This window comes from Heterodontus francisci, chromosome 1, assembly GCF_036365525.1.
Source record: "Heterodontus francisci isolate sHetFra1 chromosome 1, sHetFra1.hap1, whole genome shotgun sequence".
Taxonomy (NCBI): domain Eukaryota; kingdom Metazoa; phylum Chordata; class Chondrichthyes; order Heterodontiformes; family Heterodontidae; genus Heterodontus; species Heterodontus francisci.
Genome location: NC_090371.1, coordinates 163,796,423 through 163,822,118, shown reverse-complemented (window position 1 = coordinate 163,822,118; position 25,696 = coordinate 163,796,423). Strand labels below are relative to the sequence as shown.

The window sequence follows — 25,696 nt, the reverse complement described above, 5'->3', positions numbered from 1 at the left end:
GCTACAACAGCAAGTGTATGCATACTACGAAAATTTATTCTTGCTGTGAAACATTTTTAAGACACCACTTGCACATCAAGCATGATCAGATGCATGCATTTATATTTTAATATAAATATATCTACATATTTGAAGAGCACAATGCCTAACTGCTGTAAACAAAAGTTTAATTTTGTTTGGTAAAAGGACTGTGGAATTCTAAAAGACTGGTCAGTTTAGGCTCTTGGTCAGAAGCATTAAGACTATCTTACTCTCTAAAATGATTGTGCTGCGGTACAAATGCATAATAAAGTCAGTTTAGTTATTTGATGAGAACTGTGGAGATTGGAAAATGCACGTTAGATCTAGGCTCTAGATTAAGAAGCTCCCAACATTGATGACTATCTTGCTGTCTTTTTTTTATAAAAAAAAGTTCACAGGTTTAACAAAGTATGATGTTGGAACATGATGGAAAAAGTGTGAAAACAAGCACCATATTACACAAGTTTTCAAAACATTACACGATGCATTAAAATTAAGTTTCATTACAGTCGTTGCCTAATTAACAGTCAATGCACCTTGAAATTGTTTCATGGTGTGAAGTGTCTCCAGGTGTGTCTGCATGATAAGGCACGAGATATAAACAATTTTTTTTTATTATAAACCATTTGAACATGCTCAATGAGTTTTACTTGAATACAAAATATTTTGGTCACCCATTCCAAGGATGTAACATATGGAACATTACTAAGAAATGCATGTTAAATGTACAGTATTATATTGTGAATAGTTGCATCCCTCAGTTGCTTAGTCTCAGCAAACAATTTTATCAATTAAATAGGATTTGGTAAAAATAAAATACATTCATAGAATGAAAACTTCGTACTTAAAATTGCAAGTTACAACAGGTAAAAGCACGTCAACATTTCGTTACCATTTCCCATATACAACACAAAATTTTAAGTACAATAAAAAGTTTTAACCTATCAATACTGACTTCACATGCTTTCCTTACATTACTGCAACAAATATAACTTAATTTATAATATACAATGTACACGATAGCTTAACAATTTTGTTGAGTCAGAGTAGCAACATCTAGCATTCTTAGTTATCGCCTTGTTCTCTTTGGTGGGACTTCAATTTTATGCTGTCCCCTTCTGCGTTCTCCTGGACTCACTTCTCGTTTGCGTCCTTGTTTAGTCACAGATGGCTGACTCCTTGATCTTTGAAGAAACAAAATTCCATGACATACAGTAGGCATTGTAGACTTAAGTCTGAATGTTCACTTTAGAATTCTATTCCTGATCAGAACACTCAACTTCATTGCAATGTGGCCAGATATTCCTCAGTGGCTTTACAACCAAATCTTTGATGGGACACTATTTTATTCACATTCAATCAACCTAGCAGTCATCCTGTCAAATTTTCCAGTGTCAGTCTAATTTGCATTTTTCAGGTGAGCTCCCACAGGGATCATCACCTGTGGAAAGAAAGCTAAAATGGCTGCTAGAGGACTTAGTTGCTTGCAACAGCAAAGTGGGGTCAGCTTGGTGGAGCTGTGCAAGAGGTTTGCTTTGTTCCTGAAATTCCAAATTGTAGCCATAAGTAGTAAACGGATGAGTAGGGTGCTTAAAAATTCTGAAGGGCCTTTCACTGGCCCTTAGCAGCATGTTACTGGTATCCAGTGTTATCACCAGAATCCGTCATTGCTATATTAGCATAGCTCAACAGTTAATATAACTTATGGCAGAAAATCTCAAAAATGATCGAAAGGAGCCCATTTAACAGTTTCCCGGTCAGTTTCCAACTTCAGGATCACCTAAAATTAAGTGGCCTATATCAGTCAAAAAACTCTCAATTTAGGCTATATGTAATTAACATGCAGAGAATTGTCCTTTGCCCCTGAAACATATACACTCTTGGCCAGCATCCCATTTTCCACGCTCGTAAACTTAAGGTCATCCAAAATTTTGCTGCCCATGTCTTAACTCGCACCAAGTCCTGTTTACCCATCATCCCTGTGCTCACTGGCTTCCGGTTAAACAGTGCCTCAATTTTAAAATTCTCATTTTCAAATCCCTCCATGGATTCACCCCTCCCTACCTCTGCTATCTCCTCCAGCCACACAGCCCTCCGAGATGTCTGTGCTCTTCTAATTCTGGCCTCTTGAGCATCCCAAATTTTAATTGCTCCGCCATTGATGGCTTCGCCTTCAGCTGCCATGACCCTAAGCTCTGGAATTCCCTCCCTAAACCTCTTCACCTCTTTATCTCTCTTCCCTTCTCACTTATGACATTTCTTAAAACCTGCCTCTTTGACCAAGCTTTTGGTCAACTACCCTAATATCTCATGTGGCATGGTGTCAAATTTTGTTTGATAACACTTCTGTGAAGCGCCTTGGGACGTTTTACATTAAAAATGCCATATAAATCCAAGTTATTCCATAATACCAGATTATCATAGGTATACTTTAATAAAAATATTTCTACACTTTGATTGCAATGGTGAAAGCTGGACAATTGTTAATCCAAGTCTCTTCTAAAAAGACTTCATATTATAATTGCTTTGACACCATGTAAAATGGTTTCCAAAGTGCATCTGATGAAAATACTATTTGTTGTAGGTCACCCTGGTACTAGTTAGTAGCAAAAGCAAAGCACATTACAGGGCTGAAAGTAGTAATCATGTCAGCAGGCAGTACCGGAGACAGGAGTTCAAATCCCACCATGGCAGCTGGGGAATTTAACTTCAATTAATAAATCTGAAATAAAAAGCTATCAGTAATGGTGACCATGATTGTAGTAAAACACAATTTGGTTCACTAATGTCCTTTAGGGAAGGAAATCTGCTATCCTTACCCAGTCAGCTTGTCTGGTGACTCCAGACCCACAGCAATGTGGTTATCTCTTAACCGCTTTCTGAAATGGTCCAGGAAGCCACTCAGTTGTATTCAAAGGCAGTGGTTCATTAGCACCTTCTTAAAGCCAGTTAAGTATGGCCAATAAATGATGAGATTGCCAGCAACACCCACATCCCATGAATGAATCAAAAAAAAGAAACATTTGGCCCAAGAGAATGTTACTCCATTTAGTTAGCCATGGCAACTCAATCACTTCAATCCTAATTTCTGACCCTTTCTCTAAATCCTTTAATACTCTTATATCTCATGAATGCCCATCTGGAACCATGAATCCTATAGTCTCACAACCTTGCATAAATAAATATTTTTCCTGAATTGATTCTCAACAGTCAAGTCAATTACAAGATACTGTCCCTTTTTTCTGGATTCCCTTATTAGAGGGAACATAAAAAACAGGAGCAGCAGTACACTGTATGGCACCTCAAGCCTGCACTGCCATCCAATATGATCATGGCTGATCATCCTCAACTCCATTTTTCTGTCCCCTTCCCATATCCCTTGATTCCTTGAGACCAAAAGTCTGTCTAGCTCAGCCTTAAATATACTCAACCTCTTGGGTAGAAAATTCCAAAGATTCACAACCGTCTGAGTGGAGAGAGCTCTCCTCATCTCCGTCCTAAATGATCGTACCCTATTCTGAGACTGTACCTGCGTGTTCCAGATTCCCCAGCCAAGGATAACAACCTCTCAGTGTCTACCATGTCAAGCCCCTTCAGAATCTTATATGTTTCAATGAGATCACCTCTCATTCTTCTAAACTCGAGAGTATAGGCCCAATTTACACATCCTCTCATCACAGGGTAACCCTCTCATCCCAGGAACCAATCGAGTGAACCTTCACTATACCGCCTCCAAGGCAAGGATATCCTTCCTTAGAGATCAAAACTGCACACAGTACTCTAAGTGTGGCCTCACCAAAGCCTTGCACAACTGTAGCAAGACTTCCTTACTTTTGTACTCCAATCCCCTGCCAATAAAGGCCAACATGCTATTTGCCCAAGTACTTGCTGTACCTGCATGCTAATTTTGTGTTCCTTATATGAGTACGAGGAAGGGTTGCATCCTGTGAAAATAACCCAACTTGATCAAGTCTACCATCGCAGCTTTCTCCAAGACCAGTACATTCTTAAGATAGACATCCAAACTCAAAAAATGAAGTCTGACCTGCACTCTGTATAAATGTAGAGGCACTTCATTGTTTTCATATCCATTACCTGTTTTGATGAAGTCCAACATCTCAGTAAATTTTCTGCTCACTTGTTGCACCTGCATTAGCTCCAGTTTTCCCCAAAAGATGTTCACAAAGCTACATACTGAATGTCATCTTGTAGGATTGTCATCCAGTTTGACTTTTATTTGCTTGCTGATTGCACATTTATTTGACAAGTATCATTGGTATAAAACAATTAACTTTACACTTCAACTTGTTATGGCATATAAGTGCATTAGTTAAAATTGGTCAAAAAATCAAGATAGCCTACTTAACCGTTGTTGTAAACCATATAACAAGTAAATTAAACCAAAATCAAATTGTCCCCCACCAAAAAACAAATCTGTAAAAGGCAAAAGTAAACATGCTGTAACTTTGTAAACATATCTCCGGAATGCAATGCCCAATATTTTGTTGGGACCAATGAAAATGTCTCAACAGAAAGATAATTAAATATGCACTAATTTCCGACAAGGAGGAATAAACAGATCATAACAAAATTAACATTTGCTTTGTGGCCTTACCTTGTGACCGACACGGTTGCTGGAGGTTTCCCAGCCTTTGCATCAGATGTTGGTTTCTCTTTTGCTGTAATTGATGAACGCCGTTCTCGTTCAGTTACTAGCAAATGCTCAGGGCTGCTTATTCTTTTGGCTGCACGAGTGGTTGGTTTATTCTGAATGCTCAAATCAAAAGTCTGGCTTCTACAAAATGGATAAAATATCATAACTGTATATACTGAACTTGTATGGCGAGTAGTCTATTCCTTTGTAGTAAAGATTCTGAAGGTGAGGTATGATACAAGTTTTTGGTCATAACATATTTACTTTGTGATGTTACTGCCAAAATCCCAGCAGTAACACAGACAACTAATCCCTTCATTACGGTGTCCACATCATTAGTTTAACTGAAGGTCATTTATGCAACTAAGTCCAAAATGGATTAGCCTATATACTGGCGCAAGAACAATTATGAAAAAGAAATGACAAACTGATTTCAGGAAAATATTAAACTTGCACAAGGAATTGGGTGATAGCACTATCATCTGAAATAGATTTCTAGGCACAAAACTCACTGCAAGATTTGGACACATAATTCTGTGCAGTGCTGCAATTTTGCAGGTGCCATATTTCAGTTAATATATCAAACCAAGGCAACACCTACCTTTTCAGTTGCATGTAAAAGGCACTACTAGAAGAGAAGCAAGAGTTTGCCTGGTGCATTGATCAATATTCTTCTCAGCAAAAACAGATCTTATGATCAATTATTTCATTTACAATTTGTAGCTATTGCATAACATTAGATGTGAAGAGTTTTGTAGCTACAGGTTTGTGCTTTCTATTGTAAAAGCTAAATTTCTATTGTAAAAACTCTGCTAACCTATTAAGTGCCTCTCAATACATTAAAGCACCTCCAATTGACAGACTATAAAGTAACATATACCAACTTCATGTCATTCACTTTATAGAAGCTATATTTTGAAGAAAAACTAGTTGCAGTCGTAGCTATTAACTGAAGTGTTGCTTTTAACTATTTTCTAAATAAAATTTTAATATACTAGAAATGGATTAAGTGAGTGGAAGGGATAAAGTGGATTTTTCCCCTTTTCAAAATGTAAGTCTTTAAATTATGATAACTAAACAGCAGAAAACTACCTTGTTTTTTGTTCAAGCTTTGAAGTAATTTTGCCTCGAGATTGTGTTGGTCTTTCTTCATCTTGTACTTGAACTGGTACAGCTTCTGCAGAAGGATTGTGCGCATCTTTATCCTCTACTGCAGAATTCTCCTCTTAAGACATCAGAAACACAAGAAGAAAATCTCTTAGCAGTGGTAGCTAAAGGCTAAATTCTTATAAGATGGTTGTAACTAAAAACAGCCCCTTGCTTTCTCCCTGCCCTTTAAAAAGAAAAACAAATGTAAAGCTGAGATTATATATACCTGAATGAAGATACCTCCGCTTAGAGGGATTTTCTACTGGAGTGTATGGGCGCTTGGGTTTTCTTTCTCTTCGAGGGGAACTTTGGTCTTCGGAACCTTTAACAGATTGCTCCTCCTACATTGGGAGGAGGATTTGTATTAACACATTGCCAGGCAATCCCCCCACCTACCAAGACTGATGCACACATTATTTTGCCACATGAACATTAAAACTTAAAAATGCAAGCCCCTGACTGGAAAGACATTTGCATGGTTACAGACAGTATTGGAACAAGGGACAAAGGGCCATGCCCCAACTCATTCAAATCAACAATGGACAGACGTTGAAGGTGGGGGGAGCTAGCATTCCAGGTTGACTGCTAAGATAGCAGAAACTACAAACACAGAAGTAGTGGTCGGACCAGTTTTAGTCACATGACTAGCTGGCTGTTGAGATTTGAACTTCCAACAAGGGATTTGAAGAGAAAGCTGTGCGCTTCTGTAACTGAAGCAGATTCTCTCCAGTCCTGCCTGCCTCCATCTCTTTCCCATGGAACTGAATCTTGTGAAAACACGAACCTCAAAGACAGAAAAGTCTCCTACGTGAGCAACGTTCAAGAAGAACACTGGGCCCCGAGGAACAGCAAGACTACTTACAATCAAGTGAGCTTGAAGCACAGTAAACAAGAATGTCTTCTGATATTGCCTCAAATCCCTCTCCACTATATTTCCCTCTGCTCTTTTCTGCCCCTATCTGCATGTGTATATCACGTGTGCATGCTGGCGTGGACGTGTCGTCTATCCGAAGGCGCGTGAACCATATTAGAGTTTAAGTTTTAATAAACTTCACTTTACTCCTTTAAACCTGAGAAAACCTGGTGTGTTGGTTTCTTTGCCTTATAATTGGAAAGCTGTGAACAAGGATTCACAAAAAGGGGGGCAGCTCAAAACACTGTTTAAAATCTAAACCCAGTTACAATAAGACCAGGTGAAGATAGTAACAGACCCCTAGACACCTTTCTCACCAGGTCACAACAACATTGTATTTAACTCCCTTACAAAGCAAGCTACACATCCGAACAGAAAAATTAGTTGATAAATCAGCCTTCCGGAGCCCCCTTAAAGTTTCACCTGCACAAGATCTGTAGGGTATTCATTAGAAAGTACAATTGATATAATGCACTATTATGCCTATATAACTGTCACCCAACTTCAAAAGTAATTAATTATGTATAGTGCTGATGCGTTTTGCATCCAATACTACGTAAATGCAAGTATTCTTTATTTCAAGGAACAATTTTAATGTGCTTACAGATTGACCCAAACTAGCAGTGCATATGTGTGAATGTTGGTTAAACAGAGGATTGAGTTCAGCTCTTGAACAGCCTGCCAACACTTACTGTCTAGGCTGCCATGAAGAATGGCTATTTTGGTGATGCAAGGGATAGCTGTTAATGACAATCATATCTCAGCATGGGTTAGAGCCTTCTGAAGGGTGAAAATTGAAAAAAGGTGGGCAAGAGTACTTGGCAGTGTAATGAATGGAAACAATGGCTGGCAGAAATCAAAAAGATTCATGTGAAATCACACCATACCAAAAAGAAATACTCTTTCAGACACAGTATTTCATGAATTTTACTGAAACAAATTACACATTGCCTCCTACTTTAAATACAAGAATATTTAGTCCTCGACAATGCTGGTCGAAGGCTGACTTTGTCAGTCTTTTAAGCGTGCAACATAATGAGACCAATTGCAGCAAATTTGAATAGAAAACCAGTGTTTTAAGTTTCTCCAGATTACAGAACATAACCTTACAAAGCAAATATCTACACAGCAAAATGAATGAGGCTCAGCAAAAGAGGCCCTTCTTGTTAGATTACGTGGGCCTAGCTGGTCATCACAACAAATACAAATGCCATAAAATATTTTAAATATAAAAAGCTGAACTCCTAATAAAAACATTTATTTCCATTAATAATTAATGGAAACATTAAATGTAAACATCTAAGAAAACAATTTGCACGGCTTGACAGTGATCAAGATCTGAATTTTCTTTGTGGGGATATAATATATATATATAATATATATATATATATATATATATAATATATATAAAAAATATATTATAGAGAGAAAGCGAGAGAGCAAGGTGGGTTAAAGGCATTCTTTGCCTGGAAAAGAGCTAAGACACTGTGAGGACCGAAGCAGCAGAGAGGTGCTGGTATATGCAAGTAGTAATACAACACAGCAGGGAAATGCCTTATCTACTATGTGGGATTAAGTCAATTTTTGTTAGCTGATCAGTTTACTCCAGAAATACGCTAGGACTACTAGTCAAATCAATGGAAAAAAAACTTACAATTTAATTAATGTTTCAGGGATGAAAATAACTAGAACAGAAAACTGAACTGTGAAGCATTAGAGGTTGGGGGCTCCAGGCAAGATTGGTAAGCACAGAATGATTGTAAACAGAGTGCAAAAGTTGAGAATTTGGTATAAGTGCGAATTCTGTGCAAGGGGAAGGAGATGCTGCTATTTGTTTTCAACACTTGTATTGGTCCTGCAAGCTCGAGGCAGGAAATATTTATAAGTTTTGTCCAGCATTTTAGTGCTTAGTGCAAGTTAGTGTGTAGAAAAAGAAAAAACTAAAACTCAAAAGTAGATACAAATAATCTAGACTAAGATATGGCAGAGCCGGTTGTGTGGCCGGAGTGCAGTATTGGGAATTTGTGGGCAGTGAGATTGTCCAGAGTGAACACATCTATGGTAGATATTGCGTCTCGAGTCTCCTCAACTCACAGTCATTGAGCTGGAGTATGAGTGGGAGGTGCCCCAACACAATGAGGAGAGCAGTATCTGAACAGTTTATCCCAGACTTCAGTCACGCCTCAGAAAGGTGCAGGTTCAGAATGGGGTTGGTGTGACCAGTAGTGTGCAGCAAAAGAGGAACCCAGGTAAGATAGAGAACAAGGATCCTCAGAAACTGATCCTATGCAACAAGTACAATGTCTTTGCTCCCTATGAGGATAAAGATAAAGACTGTTGGAAGAACAGTCAAAAAGCAGACCATAGCACCTTGCAGCAGGAGGCTGTGTAAAGGAGGGAGGAGGGGGAAAGCTCAAGGTGGTCGTTGTTAAGGTTCAATAATTAGGAAACAGCATCCTTTGTAAGCAGGATCGAAGGTCCCACATAGTATGCTGGCTGCCTGCTGCCAGTGTGAGAAACATCTTGAACTGACTTGAAAGGATATTGGAGAGGGAGAGGACCCAGTTGTTGTGGTCCATATTGTGACCAAAGACATATGAACCAGTAGGCAAGAGGTCCTGTTTGAAGAGTATCAGAAGTTAAATTAAACAGGACATCAAAAGATTATAATCTCTGGATTATTACCCGAGCCATGTGCAAATTGGCATAGGGATAAGGAGATTAGAGGGGTGAACATGGGGTTGAAGGAATGGTGTGGGAAAGAGAGGTTCCACTTCATGGGACACTGGCACCAGTATTAGGTAGGGAACCAATTGTGCTGTTGGGATGGCTCCACCTGACCAGGCTGGGGCCAGGATCCTAGTGGAAAGGAAAAGTAGGTAAACAGATAATAACAATTAAGAGAAAAAATTTAACCTCCATATAAAATAAAGTGAGGTCAGCACAAAGGAAGGAACTGACTGTTGAGTAGGAACATAGGAGCAGGAGTAGGCCATTCAGCCCATCAAGACTGCTCTGTCATTCAAACAGATTACAGCTGATCAGCTACCTCAACACCACTTTCCCACGCTATCCCCATAATCTCTTCATGTCATAAGTTTCCGGATATCTATTGATTTCTGTCTTGAACATGCTCAATGACTGAGCTTCCACATCCCTGTGGAGTAGAGAACTCCAAAGATTCACCACCCTCTGAGTGAAGAAATTCCTGCTTATTGTTAGAGAAACTTCCAAGCATGTTTATGAAGACGACACTGGAGACTAGGATGCTTTGGTGGAGACTGTTTATTGCTTGCCTGGCTGGCTCTTCTTTATATATACATTTGAGTACAAGGAACTAACCAAAACCCAACACCTGTTCACCCCATGACTTGCAACTACTAAGTATTTAACATCTATTAACAGAATTTATTAGACACTAGCAGATTCCCCCTCTTTTCTTTAAATTAAATACAAAAGAGAGATTAAACAATAATACATTTTTCTTTCAAAGTGATTATTGACAACGCAGCGGGCAGCTGAAGTCATCAGATGGCGCCAATCTGTGCACGTGTGCAGATTAGCTCCTACTCTCTGCGCATGCGCTGCATTCCGCATTGCCAGGACTGGCTGGTGCGTGCGCAGATTACGTCATCGCATAATACAAGCAGAGAGCAGGGGTAGGGGAAGCAGGGAGAGCGCAGCCGAAGGCCTTGGTGGTGGCGGGTGCGCTCTCCTCCTCCCCCAAACCCTCCCCCCGGCTTGCTCACTTCCCCCCTCAGCCCCCCAGCCCGCTCACTTCCCCCCCACCCTCCCGCACCCCCCCCACCCCACTCCCACCCCCCCCCCACCCCGCTCTCCCCGGCCAGCTCGCTCTGCCCCTCCCCAGCCATTGTGTGCTGCCATATTTTTAGGTTGCCTTCGTTTGATTATTTGAGCAGTGCCATCTTTAGCCCTGGCAGCTGCCTGAACGTTGCAGACTGACATTTTAGGGGCACAGACTGCATTTGTGCATGTGCCACTGCAGCGCCACCTAGTGGTCACATTGTCAGCAAATGCAGCCTTTTTCTTTATCTTACATTACACCAACCTTCAACAGAACCAGCCATTAATATACTGTACATTCGCCTCCCCCCTCACTTTTTTTTTAAAAACAAGAATTTTTTTTTTTTTAAAGAATTACAAAGCAATCTAACAAAAGAAATTCCACATTTCCCTAACTCATCATAACACAAGACGGCCCTTCTCGAAGACATCCAACAATTTCTTTGAACAAGCACTTCCCTTTGTAAAACAATCCGACAACTGATGACTTGCGCCGACCCATTTTATTTTGGAAATTACTTTGCTTTCAAACATTTCTTCTATATTTGCGAGATCAATCCTCAACTTCTTTTCTGTGACACTTTTGGCCAAATGGACATTGTCTCAGACAGAATGGTTATCCACACGGTATTCCATAGGAAAAATTTTCTCCGACTCCCCCTTATATAAGAGTTTCTTTAAAATGTTCGATAAATACATATCCATATCTATCGCTTTTATCAGTGCAAGTGTCTCAGCAGTTAAGGTGCTTTTAACTATCCTCTTTATTTTCTTCGATTTCCAGGCTAATGGACAACATTTATCATTTCTTCCCACCAAACATACAATGAACCCTGCTGCACTCAACCATCAGGAAGATTAGAGTGAGATGTGACACTAAAAATGAATAATTTCTGGGTCACCCAGTGCTGGAAACCTGGAGCGTACATTTGTCTAAACTCAGTTTCTTCAATGTCTTATTTACTTTCAGCACTTCCCCAACAGTAGCATGTTTCAGCATGGTGCGCAATCCTAACACAGCACAACAAGCCTAGTCTGTGTGCACAACCAGTTTAATTGCCCGATTAAGCTCCGCAACTGGTCTGCTTCTTCCTTGGTTGCAGAGTCTTCGGCCCGATTTATTGGTGTCCTATTAACATTCTCTAGGTAAGAATATTGATTTAGGGTTACCCCCAACTTAGTCTGCCCAATATTTAACCCTATATATTTAAAAGCTCCGGAAGCCCGACTTTCAATTTTAAATTCCTGCAGAATTTTATCTACCACAAATTTCTTAAATGCCGCAGATCCTCCCCACAGAAAATCATCTAAGTGCATCAAGAAAATGCGTGCTAGTTTTTCTTCATTGTACCAGTAAAACATTGCCGGATCTGCTTTTAGCTAAATACAACCAGCTTTTAGTTGAATACAACCAGCTTTTAGTAGGACAGACCTAACCGTAAAATACCACAAATGAGAACAGAAAGTGCTGGAAATACTCAGGTCTGGCAGCATCCATGGAGAGAGAAACAGAGTTAACGTTTCAGGTCTGCGATTGAAAAATACCACACCCTGGATGCATCGTTAGCCCATAAACACACTTGTATAGCTTCCATAATTTCCCCTCTGTATCTCCACCTTCTTTGGATGGCTTTAAAAATACTTCCCTTTGAAATTTCTCCCCTTGCAAAAATGCTGCTTTGATGTCAATGGACTCACATTCCCATGAGTGTGTCGCTGAAAGGGCTAGGAAAATCCTCAAACTTGCTTTTCCTGCAGTTGGGGAGTCTGCTCTAACTTCTTGGTCGCCTAATCGTTCCTCAAATCTCCGAGCTACAAGTCTGGCCTTAGCTTTATACGTATCATTGGGAAGTACTATCTCTGTACAGATCCATCTGTGAGACAATTCTGGTTGTCCTCAATCTGGCACCTCCGTGTAAACCCCAAACTCTCTCCAATTGATGAGCTCTTTTTGCTTTGCATCCTTTACCAACTTATCATCCAACTTATTAGTAGCGTTACAGCTTCTCTATTGTAAGGGCTCCTACTTCTTGTGGCACTCCTCATCTGCTCTCTGATCTTTGCTCTTGTGAAACCATGCCCCCTACTAGATTTCCTATCCCGTTCAGGACTGCCACTACTCGACCCGTCCCTCCTACGACCAAACTTTCTTTCACAAGTTCATGACCTTTTCCTTGGAATATGATCATCTGCAGGCCCACTCTCTGAACTTACACTATGTTTTCTGGCCTTCCACATTTTCACTTCCTTCTGCCAATCTATAGGTCTGATATTCTGTCCCTTGTCTCATACCTTCAGCCAATGTTTGTATTTCCCTGTAGCCTTTCCTGCCCTTCCTATAATGGTGACTTCTCTCCATTCACAAGCCCCTCTGGCACTTTAATCCCAACTTTCAGCAGTTGACCTTTGGAATAAATGGCCTTATCTGGTCCCTGTAGCCTTTCCTGCCCTTCCTATAATGGTGACTTCTCTCCATTCACTAGCCCCTCTGGCACTTTAATCCCAACTTTCAGCAGTTGACCTTTGGAATAAATGGCCTTATCTGGATCTTCCCTATCACTTGGTCCAATCTCAGCCTGTTATTTGCCATAATCTGTTACTTATAAAGATCCGATATTTGTGCTTGCCAAGTATATGGTGTATTAGCAGTGTCCACCATTTGTTCAGATTCTGTCAATGTATAATCAATGCCAATAAGCCACGAGGAATGTACTCTAACAGTTTGTTTGCCATGTTGCAAAATTACCATTTTGCCATCAGTGCCTGTAACTTTTTCTGGGCCTGTCCATTCTTTCGGGCCTTCTCTTTTGTAATACACCATGTCCCCAGTATTAAAATTCTTTTCTGATGGCCTGATGCAATACCTCAAAGCTCTCCTGATTTTTCCTGAAACATTAACCTTAATAAATGCTCTTCTCCGCAAAAATTGAACTAATTGTAGACTCCTCTAAAGCTGGGGGATGATCCCACATTACCCAAGGTATTTTCAGATTCCTGCCATAAACTAATTGATAGCGGCTGTAATCCCCAACCATATGAAGCATGTTTTTCACATGTACAGCCCACGCCAGAGCAGTAGACAATTTACAATTTGGTTGGTCAGCTAAAATTTTTTGGAGCATTTTGCCAATCACGGCATGATTTCTCTCACAAATCCCATTACTAAAAGGACTTTCTGTTGCCATGTGCTTTGCTACAATATTCATATTTTCACTGGTACTCCTGAAATCATCATTGGCAAATTCTCCTCCATTGTCAGTTAGAAATCTAGCCGGTGCTCCCAGGCCCATTCCTATCCACCTTTCCATTATCTTGTCCACTATAACCTTTTAGTCTTTACTATAAATTATTGTTGACAGACTGAATCTAGTCTATGGCACTCAGCTCATCACATCTTGCCAACCAGAAAACGACCCATTTATGCCTACTCTGTTTCCTGCTGGCGAACCAATCATATATCCATGCTAACATGTTACCTCCAATGCCATGAGCTCTTATTTTACTTAGTAACCTTTGATGTGGAAATCTAAGTATAGCACATCCACAGGTTCCCCTTTATCCATGTTGTTTGTTACTTCCTCAAAGAACTCCAATAAATTAGTCAAACATGATTTCCCTTTCACAAAACCTTGTTGACTCAGTTTGATTACATTGAGATTTTCTAAGTGCCCAACTACAAACTCCTTAATAATGGATTCCAGCATTTTCCCTATGACAGATGTTAAGTTAACTGGCCTGCAGTTTCCTGCTTTTGGTCTCCCTCCTCTATTGAATAGAGGAGTCACATTCTGTCCCACCAGCAGGACAGACCCACCAGAGGTGGTAGCACAGTGGTATAGAGTAGGGAAGGAGTTGCCCTGGGAGTCCTCAATATCGACTCCGGACCCCATGAAGTCTCATGGCATCAGGTCAAACATGGGGGCAAGGTAACCTCCTACTGATTACCACCTACCGCCCTCCCTCAGCTGATGACTCAGTACTCCATGTTTAACACCACTTGGAGGAAGCACTGAGGGTGGCAAGGGCACAAAATGTACTCTGGGTGGGGGACTTCAATGTCCATCGCCAAGAGTAGCTCGGTAGCACCACTACTGACCGTGCTGGCCGAGTCCTAAAAGACATAGCTGCTAGACTGGGTCTGCGGCAGGTGGTGGGGGAACCAACACAAGGGAAAAACATACTTGACCTCGTCCTCACCAATCTGCCTGCCGCAGATGCTTCTATCCATGACAGCATTGGTAGGAGTGAGCACTGCACAGTCCTTGTGGAGACGAAGTCCCGCCTTCGCATTGAGGATACCGCCCATCGTGTTGTGTGGCACTATCACCGTGCTAAATGGGATAGATTTCGAACAGATCTAGCAATGCAAAACTGGGAATCCATGAGGCGCTGTGGGCCATCAGCAGCAGCAGAATTGTACTCAACCACAATCTGTTACCTCATGGCCTGGCATATCCCCCACTCTACCATTACCATCAAGCCAGGAGACCAACCCTGGTTCAATGAAGGGTGCAGGAGGGCATGCCAGGAGCAGCACCAGGCATACCCCAAAATGAGGTGTCAACCTGGTGAAGCTACAACCCAGGACTACTTGCATGCCAAACTGCGTAAGCAGCAGGCGATAGACAGAGCTAAGTGATCCCATAACCAACGGATCAGATCTAAGCTCTGCAGTCCTGCCACATCCAGCCATGAATGGTGGTGGACAATTAAACAAGTAACTGGAGGAGGTGGCTCCACAAATATCCCCATCCTCAATGATGGGGAAGCCCAGCACATCAATGCAAAAGATAGGGTTGAAGCATTTGCAACAATCTTCAGCCAAAAGTGCCGAGTTGATGATCCATCTCGGCCTCCTCCTGAAGTCCCCAGCATCACAGATGCCAGACTTCAACCAATTCGATTTACTCCGCGTGATATCAAGAAACGACTGAAGGCACTGGATACTGCAAAAGCTATGGGCCCTGACAATATTCCGGCAATAGTACTGAAGACCTGTGCTCCAGAACTTGCCACGCCCCTAGCTAAGCTGTTCCAGTACAGCTACAACACTGGCATCTATCCGGCAATGTGGAAAATTGCCGAGGTATGTCCTGTACACAAAAAGCAGGACAAGTCCAATCCGGCCAATTACCGCCCCATCAGCCTACTCTCAATCATCAGTAAAGTGATGGAAGGTGTCATCAACAGTGCCATCAAGCAGCACTTGCTTAGCAATAACCTGCTCAGTGACGCTCAGTTTGGGTTCCGCCAGGGCCACTCAGCTCCTGACCTCATTAGCCTTGGTTCAAACATGGACAAGAGCTGAACTCAAGAGGTGACGTGAGAGTGACTGCCCTTGACATCAAGGCAGCATTTGACCGAGTATGGCATCAGGAGCCCGAGCAAAACTGAAGTCAGTGGGAATCAGGGGAAAAACCCTCCGCTGGCTGGAGTCATACCTAGCGCAAAGGAAGATGGTTGTGGTTGTTGGAGGTCAATCATCTGAGCTCCAGGACATCTCTGCAGGAGCTCCTCAGGGTAGTGTCCTAGGCCCAACCATCTTCAGCTGCTTCATCAATGACCTTCCTTCAATCATAAGGTCAGAAGTGGGGATGTTCGCTGATGATTGCACAATGTTCAGCACCATTCGTGGCTCCTCAGATACTGAAGCAGACCGTGCAGAAATGCAGCAAGACTTGGACAATATCCAAGCTTGGGCTGTTAAGTGGCAAGTAACATCCGCGCCACACAAGTGCCAGGCAACGACCATCTCCAACAAGAGAGAATATAACTATCTCCCCTTGACATTCAACGGCATTACCATCGCTGAATCACCCACTAACAACATCCTAGGGGCTACCATTGACCAGAAACTGAACTGGAGTAGCCATATAAATACGTTGGCTACAAGAGCAGGTCAGAGGCTAGGAATCCTGAAGCGAGTAACTCACCTCCTGACTCCCCAAAGCCTGTCCACCAACTACAAGGCACATGTCAGGAGTGTGATGGAATACTCTCCATTTGCCTGGATGGGTGCAGCTCCAATAACACTCAAGAAGCTTGACACCATCCAGGACAAAGAAGCCCACTTGATTGGTACCCCATCTACAAACATTCACTGCCTCCACCACCGACGCACAGTGGCAGCAGTGTGTACCATCTACAAGATGCACTGCAGCAATGCACCAAGGCTCCTTAGACGGCACCTTCCAAACCCGCGACCTCTACCAACTAGAAGGACAAGGGCAGCAAATGCATGGGAACACCAACACCTGCAAATTCCCCTCCATGTCACACACCATCCTGACTTGGAACTATATCGCCGTTCCTTCACTGTCGCTGGGTCAAAATCCTGGAACTCCCTTCCTAACAGCACTGTGGGTATACCTACCCCAAATGGACTACAACGGTTCAAGAAGGCAGCTCACCACCACCTTCTCAAGGGCAATTAGGGATGGGCAATAAATGCTGGCCTGGCCAGTGACAACTACATCCCATGAATGAATTAAAAAAAAGCGTTATTTTCCAATCTGATGGTACGTTTCCAGAATATTGGGAATTTTGGAAAATTAAAACCAATGCATCTACTACCTCAGCAGCCATTTTTATTGTGTAAATTAACTTATTTTTTACTTATTAACTTATTAATAAACTCTGCAACTCCCAATAAGCTTTATTACCGCTAGAAAACTTTACGAATACTAATAAAACCTTACAATTACTGATAAATTACCTAAGTTTTGAAAGAAAAATGAGCAAAATACTCACCAACCAATCACTTAACTGTTTCCTTGTGACATCACTTTTTATTTTTTCTCCGAATGTGGTGCAGTCTCAGACTGAACCCCAGCTCTCGGACCGCTCCCCTCTCGCGCTGTTTTGAAGCTCTCGGACCGCTCCCCTCCCGCGCTGTTTTGAAGCTCTCGGACCACTCCCCTCCCGCGCTGTTTTGAATCTCTCGGACCGCTCCCCTCTTGCGGTGTTTTGAAGCTCTCGGACCGCTCCCCTCTCGCGCTGTTTTGAAGCTCTCGGACCGCTCCCCTCTCGCGCTGTTTTGAAGCTCTCGGGCCGCTCCCCTCTCGCGCTGTTATGAAGCTCTCGGGCCGCTCCCCTCTCGCGCTGTTATGAAGCTCTCGGACCGCTTCCCTCAAAGCGGCAATACTCACCAGCAAATCAACTTATGACTTTCCAGTGATGTCACACCTCAAGTTGCTGTGCTGTTTTTAAACTAACTCTCTCTCTTCTCTTCCCTTCCCCCGCCACCCCCCCTCCCCGTTATTCATACTCCCTCTTTGCCTCTCACTTCCTCTCTGAATTTTCTATATTCAGCCTGGTCTTCACTTGTATGATCAAACTGCATCTGTCATACGCATCCTTTTTCTCCTTCACCTTGCTATCTCTTCCGTCAGCCAGGGAGCTGTGGCTTTGTTTGCCCTACTTTTCCCCATCGTGGTAATGTACCTCGGCTGTACCAGAACTATCTCCTCTTTATAGATAGCCCATTGTTCCTTTACAGTTTTGCCTGCCCATATCTTTGATTCCACCTTACCCAGGGCAGGTCTGTTCTCACCCCACTGAAATTGGCCCTTCTACAATTAAGTATTTTTACTCCAGATTGCTCCATGTCCTTTTCCATAGCTATCCAAAAGCTTATGATACTATGATCACTGTTCCCCTACTGACACTTGATCCACCTCATTCCCCAGAACCAGATCCAGCAATGCCTCCTTCCTCATTGGGCCAGAAACGTACTGGTCAAGCAAATTCTCCTGAACACACTTCAGAAACTCTTTCCTTTCTCTGCTCTTAACTGTATTATCTCAGTCTATAATAAGATAATTAAAGTCCCCCATGATCACTCTTATAGTTCTTGCGCACCTCTCTCATTTCCCTGCAAATTTGTTCCTCCATATCTTTCTCACTAATTGGTGGCGTATAGAATGCACCCAGTCGTGAATAAGGGCATTTGTGTTGTTTTGTTATTAGCTGTAACCTAATAGATTCTGACCCTGATCCCTCGAGGATAGGCTCTCTCTCCAGCACTATAATATTCTCCTTAATCAATACTGCTACCCCTCCTCCTTTTGTTCCTTCCCTATCTCTTCTGAACACCTTGTATCCAGGAATATCTAGTACTCAGTCCAGCCCTTTTCCGAGCCAGGTTTCCACGATCACCACATGATCATATTCCCATGTGGCTATTTGCACCTCAGCACCCTTATTTACCATGCTTCGTGCATTTACATACACTGTAAATCTGAATTAGATCTTGGTATATTCCCTCTTAATCTGAACCCACAAAATATCTTACCATTTCTTACTCTAATGCTATTGTCTCTCCCCATACTTTGTGCACCTTGTTACTCCTTTCTCTCACTACATCCTGGTTCCCATCCCCTTGCTAAACTAGGTTAAACCCTCTCCCACAGCACTAGCAAACAGCCCCACATGGGCATTAGTCCCAGCCCTGTTGAGGTGCAACAAGTTTCACTTGCCCCTGGATGGTCCCAGTGTTCTAGGAATCTAAAGCCCTCCCACCTGCATCAGCTCTCCAGTCATGCATTCATTTGCATTATCCCCCTATTTCTATACTCACCAGCATGTGGCACCAGGAGAAAGCTTGCTACCTTTGAGGTCTTGCGTTTTAGTCTCTCTCCAATCTCCCCAAAATCTGCCTGCAGACCTCATCTCTCTTTCTACCTATGTTGTTGGTACCAATATGGATCACAACCCCTGGCTGTTCACCCGACCCCGTCAATGTTCTGCAACCTCCAAGTGACATCCTGGACCCTGGCACCAGGGATGCACCATATCATTCTGGAATCCTGTCTGTAGCCGCAGAAACGCTTGCCTGTTCCTTTAACTATAGAATCCTCTATCACTGTTGCTTTCCCAATCTTCTTCCTCCACCCCCACCCCTGCACAATAAGTGAAAACAAGATGGCAGAAGAAGTGAACAGGTATTTTGCATCAGTCTTCACTATAGAGGATATAAGTAACATCCCAGAAATAGCTGTACATCAGGAAATGGAAGGGAGGGAGGAACTCAAGAAAATTACAATCACCAGAGAAGTGGTACTGAGCAAATTATTAGAGCTGCAGGCTGACAAGTCTCCGGGTCCTGATGGACTTCATCCTTGAATGCTGAAAGAAGTGGTTAGTGAGATCGTTGATGCGTTGGTTTTAATTTTCCAAAATTCCCTAGATTTGGGGAAGGTTCCATTAGATTGAAAAATAACAAATGCAACTCCTTTATTCAAAAAGGGAGGGAGACAGAAAGCAGGAAACTACAGGTCAGTTAGCTTAATATCTGTCTTCAAGAAAACATTAGAAGCTATTGTGAAAGACATTATGGCAGGGCACTTAGAAAACGTCAAGGCAATCAGGCAGAGTCAACATGGCTTTGTGAAAGGGAAATCATGTTTAATTTCTTAAGAGTTCTTTGAAGAAGTAACATGTGCTGTGAATAAAGGGGAACCCGTGGACGTACTGTACATAGCTTTCCAGAAGGCATCTGATAAGGTGCCATGTCAAAGGTTATCGCAGAAAATAAAAGCTCATGGTGTAGGGGGTAACATATTGGCATGGATAGAATATTGGCTAGCTAACAGGAAACAGACAGTAGGCATAAATGGGTAATTTTCTGGTTGGCAAGATGTAACGAGTGGTGTGCCACAGGGATCTGTGCTGGGGCCTCAACTTTTTACAATTTATATGACTTGGATGACAGGATGGAAGGTATGGTTGCTAAATTTGCTGATGACACAAGATAGGAAAGTCAATTGTGAAGAGGACATGAGTCTGCAAAGGAATATAGATAGGTTAAGTGAGTGGTCAAAAATTTGGCAAATGGAGTATAATGTGGGAAAATGTGACCTTATAGCAAAGCAACATATGATTTAAATGGAGAGAGACTGCAGAACTCTGAGGTACAGAGGAATCTGGGTGCTCTGGTGCACGAATTATAAAAGGTTGGTATGCAGATACAGCAAGTGATTAGGAAGGCAAATGGAATGTTGTCGTTTATTGCAAGGAGAATGGAATATAAAAGTAGGGAAGTTTTACAATTGTACAGGGTATTGGTGAGACCACATCTGGCATACTGTGTACAATTTATCCTTATCTAAGAAAGGTTATAAATGCATTAGAGGCAGTTCAGAGAAGGTTCAGTCGATTGATACCTGGAATGGGGGGTTACCTTATGAAGAAAGATTGGATAGGTTGGGTCTTTATCCATTGGAGTTCAGCCGAATGAGAGGTGATCTTATTGAAACATACAAGATCTTGAGGGTACCTGAGGGTGGATGCTCAAAGGATGTTTTCCCTTGTGGGAGAGACTAGAACTAGGGGGACATAGTTTAAAAATAAGTTGTCACCCATTTAAGACGGAGATGAGGAAAATCTTTTCTCTGAGGGTTGAGTGTCTTTGGAACTCTCTTCCCCAGAAAGTGGTGGAGGCAGGGTCATTAAACATTTTTAAGGCAGAGGTAGGTAAATTCTTGACAAACAAGGGAGTCAAAGGATATTGGGGGTTAGGTGAAAAATTGGAGTTGGGGTCAAAATCAGATCAGCCATGATCTTATTAAATGACAGAGCAGTCTTGGAGGCGCCGAAAGGCCCAATCCTGCTCCTAAATCGTAAGTTCCTATGATGGGAAGAGACTGCCAACTAACAAAAAAGGGAATCCAAAAGACTTCTATAAGCCCATAAATACTGAACAGGTAGTAAAGGGGGGTGGTGGGACAATTAGGGAGCAAAAACAGGATCTACACATTGAGGCAGAGGGCGAGGCTGAGGTGCTAAATAAGTACTTTGCATCTGCCTGCAGCAAGGAAGATGCTGCCAGAATCATAGTGAATGAGGACTTAGTTCAGATATTGGATGAGGTAAAAATTAGTAAAAGAGGAAGCATTAGAAAGACTGGCTGTAAAAAGTTGATAAGTCTCCAGGACCGATGAGATGCATCGCAGGATGCTGAGGGAGTTAAGGGTGGAAATTGCAGAGGTGTTGGCCATAATCTCCTTAGTGTCACGCTCACAAAGGAAACAGTGATGAAATATGAAATGAACTGGAGGAATTATGAAATAAAAGTCAACCGTTGAACTGAACTACAAAACAATGGACATGTCTGTGCCACAGACAAAATGGGGCAGAGGTCAGGTGACTCCTCTATACTGTCAATAAACATGTTTGTCTGAAGACGAAACCCACTAGTCACATCTGAATGAGCTTTGGGGAAAACACATTGAAATGGAAAAACAGACCATTCCATGCTAACAACTCCTAGCTGCAGGAATGGAACGAACAAAGACTTTTGCAGACAGACTGACTCCAAAGACAAGGCCAAAATAATAGGTGTGAAGTAACACCTATTTATCAAAATGAACCACATTCAGACATCATCATGTGATAATGATTCCCATATCCTGGAACATTGTATGAATCACCCCAGAGGAAGAGAGCCCTTAGTCATCTGACACCCCGACCTGACAAGGTTCTACCTTGAAAGATATATTTCTGGAGGGGGAGGGAAAGAAACAGCCAGAGAACGTACTTATAGCTGGAACTGTCTCTCAGCCATTCTGGCTGATCAGGTGCCCTGCTGACATCTTTTAACTACTGCAACAGAGAAATTGCAAGGTGACTTTGGAACTCCGCCATCTGTGAAAGTGAACCAGGATTTTCATCATAGATTGCGGGTTGAGGCTTAACTACAAGGAGCCTGTGTTATTTCATCCTTTTCAAGACAAAGAACAATAAGACCTGCGCCGCTGAAAGATTTCCTCCCAAAACGCTTGTAAAGGTGTTTTAAAACAACCAACTCTTTTCCAACAATTGGACTCAAAATTGCATGCTACCCTTTACCCTCTATCTTTTCTTGTGTGTATGAATGTGTGAGAGAATGCGTGAGTCGGTGAAGTCGCGAACATTTTTCGTATTGTGTAAGGGTAAATATTTATCTTTCTTTTTTAACCCATGAGAAAATCTGTCATTTGTCTGTTTATTTGACCCTTAAAACACTCAGGGACTAAAACACCATTTTTAAAACACTATCTGTGGTCAGTTGAGAGGTGAAAAATGGAAGTCACTTCACTTCCCACCTGCCCGTAACATTAGCTACAGGGGTGGTGCCAGAGGACTGGGCAATTCCGAATGTTACACCCTTGTTCAAAAAAGGGTGCGTGCATAAACAACACAGGCCAGTCATTTTAACTTCGATGGTAGGAACATTTTTAGAAACTATAATTAGGGACAAAATTAACAATCACTTAGACGAATACAGATTAATTAAGGAAAGCCAGCACGGATTTATGAAGGCCAAATCATGTTTAACCAACTTGATTGATTTTTGATCAGGAAACAGAGAGGGTTTATGAAGGTAATGCAGTTGTTGTGGTCTAATGGACTTTGATAAGATGTTTGATAAAGTGTCACATATCAGGCTTGCCAGCCAAGTTGATGCATATGGAATAAAAGGGACAGTAACAGCATGGATATGAAGTTGGCTGAGTGACAGGAAACAGTAGTGGTGAATGGTTGTTTTTCAGACTGAAGGAAGATATACAATGGGGTTCCTCAGGGGTTGGTGCTAGGACCACTGCTTTTCCTAATGTATATTAATGACCCTGACTTGAGTGAACAGGGCACAATTTCAAAATTTGATGACACAAAACATGGAAGTATTGTGAACTGTGAGGAGGATAGTGATAAACTTCACGAGGGCATAGACAGGATGGTGAAATGGACAGACACGTGGCAGATGAAATTTAATGCACTAAAGTGTGAAGTGATACATTTTGATCAGAAGAATGGGAGGCAATATAAACTAAAAGGTACAATTCTAAAAGAGCAGGAACAGAGAGACTGAGGGCATATGTGCATAAACTGAAGATGGCAGGACTGATTGAGAGAGTGGTTAAAAAGGCAAACAGGATCCTGGGCTTTATAAAGAGAAAAATGGAGTACAAAAGCAAGGAAGTTATGATGAACCTGTATAAAACACTGGTTTGGTCTCAACTGGAGTAGTCTGTCCAACTCTGGGAACCACACTTTAGGGAGGATTTGAAGGCTTTAGAGAGGGTGCAGAAAAGACTTCATGGCACATGGGCGTTGCTAGCTCGGCCAGCATTTAATGCCCTTGAAAAGGTGGTGGTGAGCCGCCTTCTTGAACGGCTGCAGTCCATGTGGTATAGGTATACCAACGGTGCTGTTAGAAAGGCAGTTCCAGGACTTTGACCCAGCAACACTGAAGGAACGACGATATATTTCCTAGTCAGGATGGCGTGTGGCTTGGGGAGGAACTTGAAGATGATGGTGTTCCCATGCATCTGTTGCCCTTCTAGGGTAGAGGTTGCTGCCCTTCTAGGGTTTGGGAGTGCTGTTGAAGGAGCATTGATGAATTGCTGCAGTGTATCTTGTAGATAGCACACACTGCTGCCACTGTACGTCGGTGCTTGAGGGAGTGAATGTCGAAGGTGGTGGATGGGGTGCCAATCAAACGGGCTCCTTTGTCCTGGATGGAGTCAAGCTTCTTCAGTGTTGTTGGAGCTGCACCCATCCAGGCAAGTGGGGAGTATTCCATAACACTCCTGACTTGTGCCTTGTAGATTGACAGGTTTTGGGGAGTCAGGATGTGAGTTAATCGCCACAGAATTCCCAGCCTCTAGCCTGCTCTTGTGGCCACAGCATTTATGTGGCTGATCTGGGTCAGTTTCTGGTCAATGATAACATCCAGGATGTTGATAGTGGGGGATTCAGCAATTGTAATGCCATTGAATGTCAAGGGTAGATGGTTGGATTCTCTCTTGTTGGAGATGGTCATTGCCTGGCACGAATGTAACGTGCCACTTATCAGCCAAAGCCTGAATGATGTCCAGGTATTGCTGCATATGGGCATGGACTGCCTCAGTATCTGAGCAGTCGCAAATGGTGCTGAACATGGCACAGTGAGCATATCCACCTCTATTCTTATGATGGAGGGAAGGACATTGATGAAGTAGCCGAAGATGGTTGGGCCTAGGACACTGCCCTGATGAACTCCTGCAGCAAAGTCCTGAGATTTAGACGATTGACCTCCATCTTCCTTTGCACTAGGTATGACTCTAACCAGTGTAGAGTTTTCCACGATTTTCACTGAATCTAGTATTGCTAGGGCTCCTTGATGCTACACTGGATCAAATGCTGCCTTGATGTCAAGAACAGTCACTCTCACCTCACCTCGAGTTTAGCTCTTTTATCCATGTTTGGGCCAAGGCTGTAATGAGGTCAGGAGCTGAGTGGCCCTGGCGGAACCCAAACTGAGCGCCAGTGAGCAGGTTATTGCTGAGTAAATGCTGCTTGATAGCACTGTCGATGACACCTTCCATCACTTTGCTGACGATCGAAAGCAGACTGATGGGGTGGTAACTGGCCGGATTGGATTTGTGCTGCTATTTGTGTATAGGACATACCTGGGCAATTTTCCACATTGCTGGGTAGATGCCAATGCAGTTGCACTGGAACAGCTTGGCTTGGGGCACGGCCAGTTCTGGAGCACAAGTCTTCAGTACTATTGTCAGAATGTTGTCAGGGTCCATAGCCTTTGCAGTATCCAGCGCCTTCATCCATTTCTTGATATCACGTAGACTGAACTGAATTGGCTGAAGACTGGCATGTGATGCTTGGGACCTCAGGAGGAGGTCGAGATGGATCATCCACTCGGCACTTTTGGCTGAAGATGGGCACAAATGCTTCATCCTTGTCTTTTGCACTGATGTGCTGGGCTCCCCCATCATTGAGGTTGGGAATGTGTGTGGAGCCTCCTCTTGTTGTTGTTTAATTGCCCACCATCATTCATGACTGGATGTGGCAGGACTGCAGAGCTTCGATCTGATCTGTTAGTTGTGGAATCGCTGAGCTCTATCGCATGCTGCTTTCGCTGTTTGGTAATGCATGTAGTCCTGTGTTGTGGCTTCACCAGGCTGACACCTCATTTTTAGCTATGCCTGGTGTTGCTCCTGGCATGCCCTCCTGCACTCTTCATTGAACCAGGGTTGGGCCCCCGGCTTGATGGTAATGGTAGAGTGGGGGATGTGCTGGGTCATGAGGTTACAGATTATAATTGAATACAATTCTACTGCTGCTGATGGCCTACAGCACCTCATGGATGCCCAATTTTGAGTTTCCAGATCTGT

The 25,696-nt window shown here is 42.6% G+C and overlaps 1 protein-coding gene across 2 annotated transcripts in view; it reads right to left on the bottom strand.

Moving 5' to 3' along the window:
- Positions 1–619: 619 nt before the first annotated feature.
- Positions 620–25,696, bottom strand: part of bod1l1 (biorientation of chromosomes in cell division 1-like 1) — a 102,400-nt gene continuing 77,323 nt past the window's right edge. For both annotated transcript variants that reach the window (XM_068037978.1, XM_068037983.1), the window contains 4 exons: positions 6,051–6,165; positions 5,768–5,900; positions 4,637–4,816; positions 620–1,205 (listed from right to left, as the gene is read on the bottom strand). In XM_068037978.1, coding sequence (XP_067894079.1) covers positions 1,091–1,205; positions 4,637–4,816; positions 5,768–5,900; positions 6,051–6,165 — 543 coding nt within the window. In that variant the 3' untranslated portion in view covers positions 620–1,090. The remainder of the gene's footprint in view (positions 1,206–4,636; positions 4,817–5,767; positions 5,901–6,050; positions 6,166–25,696) is intronic.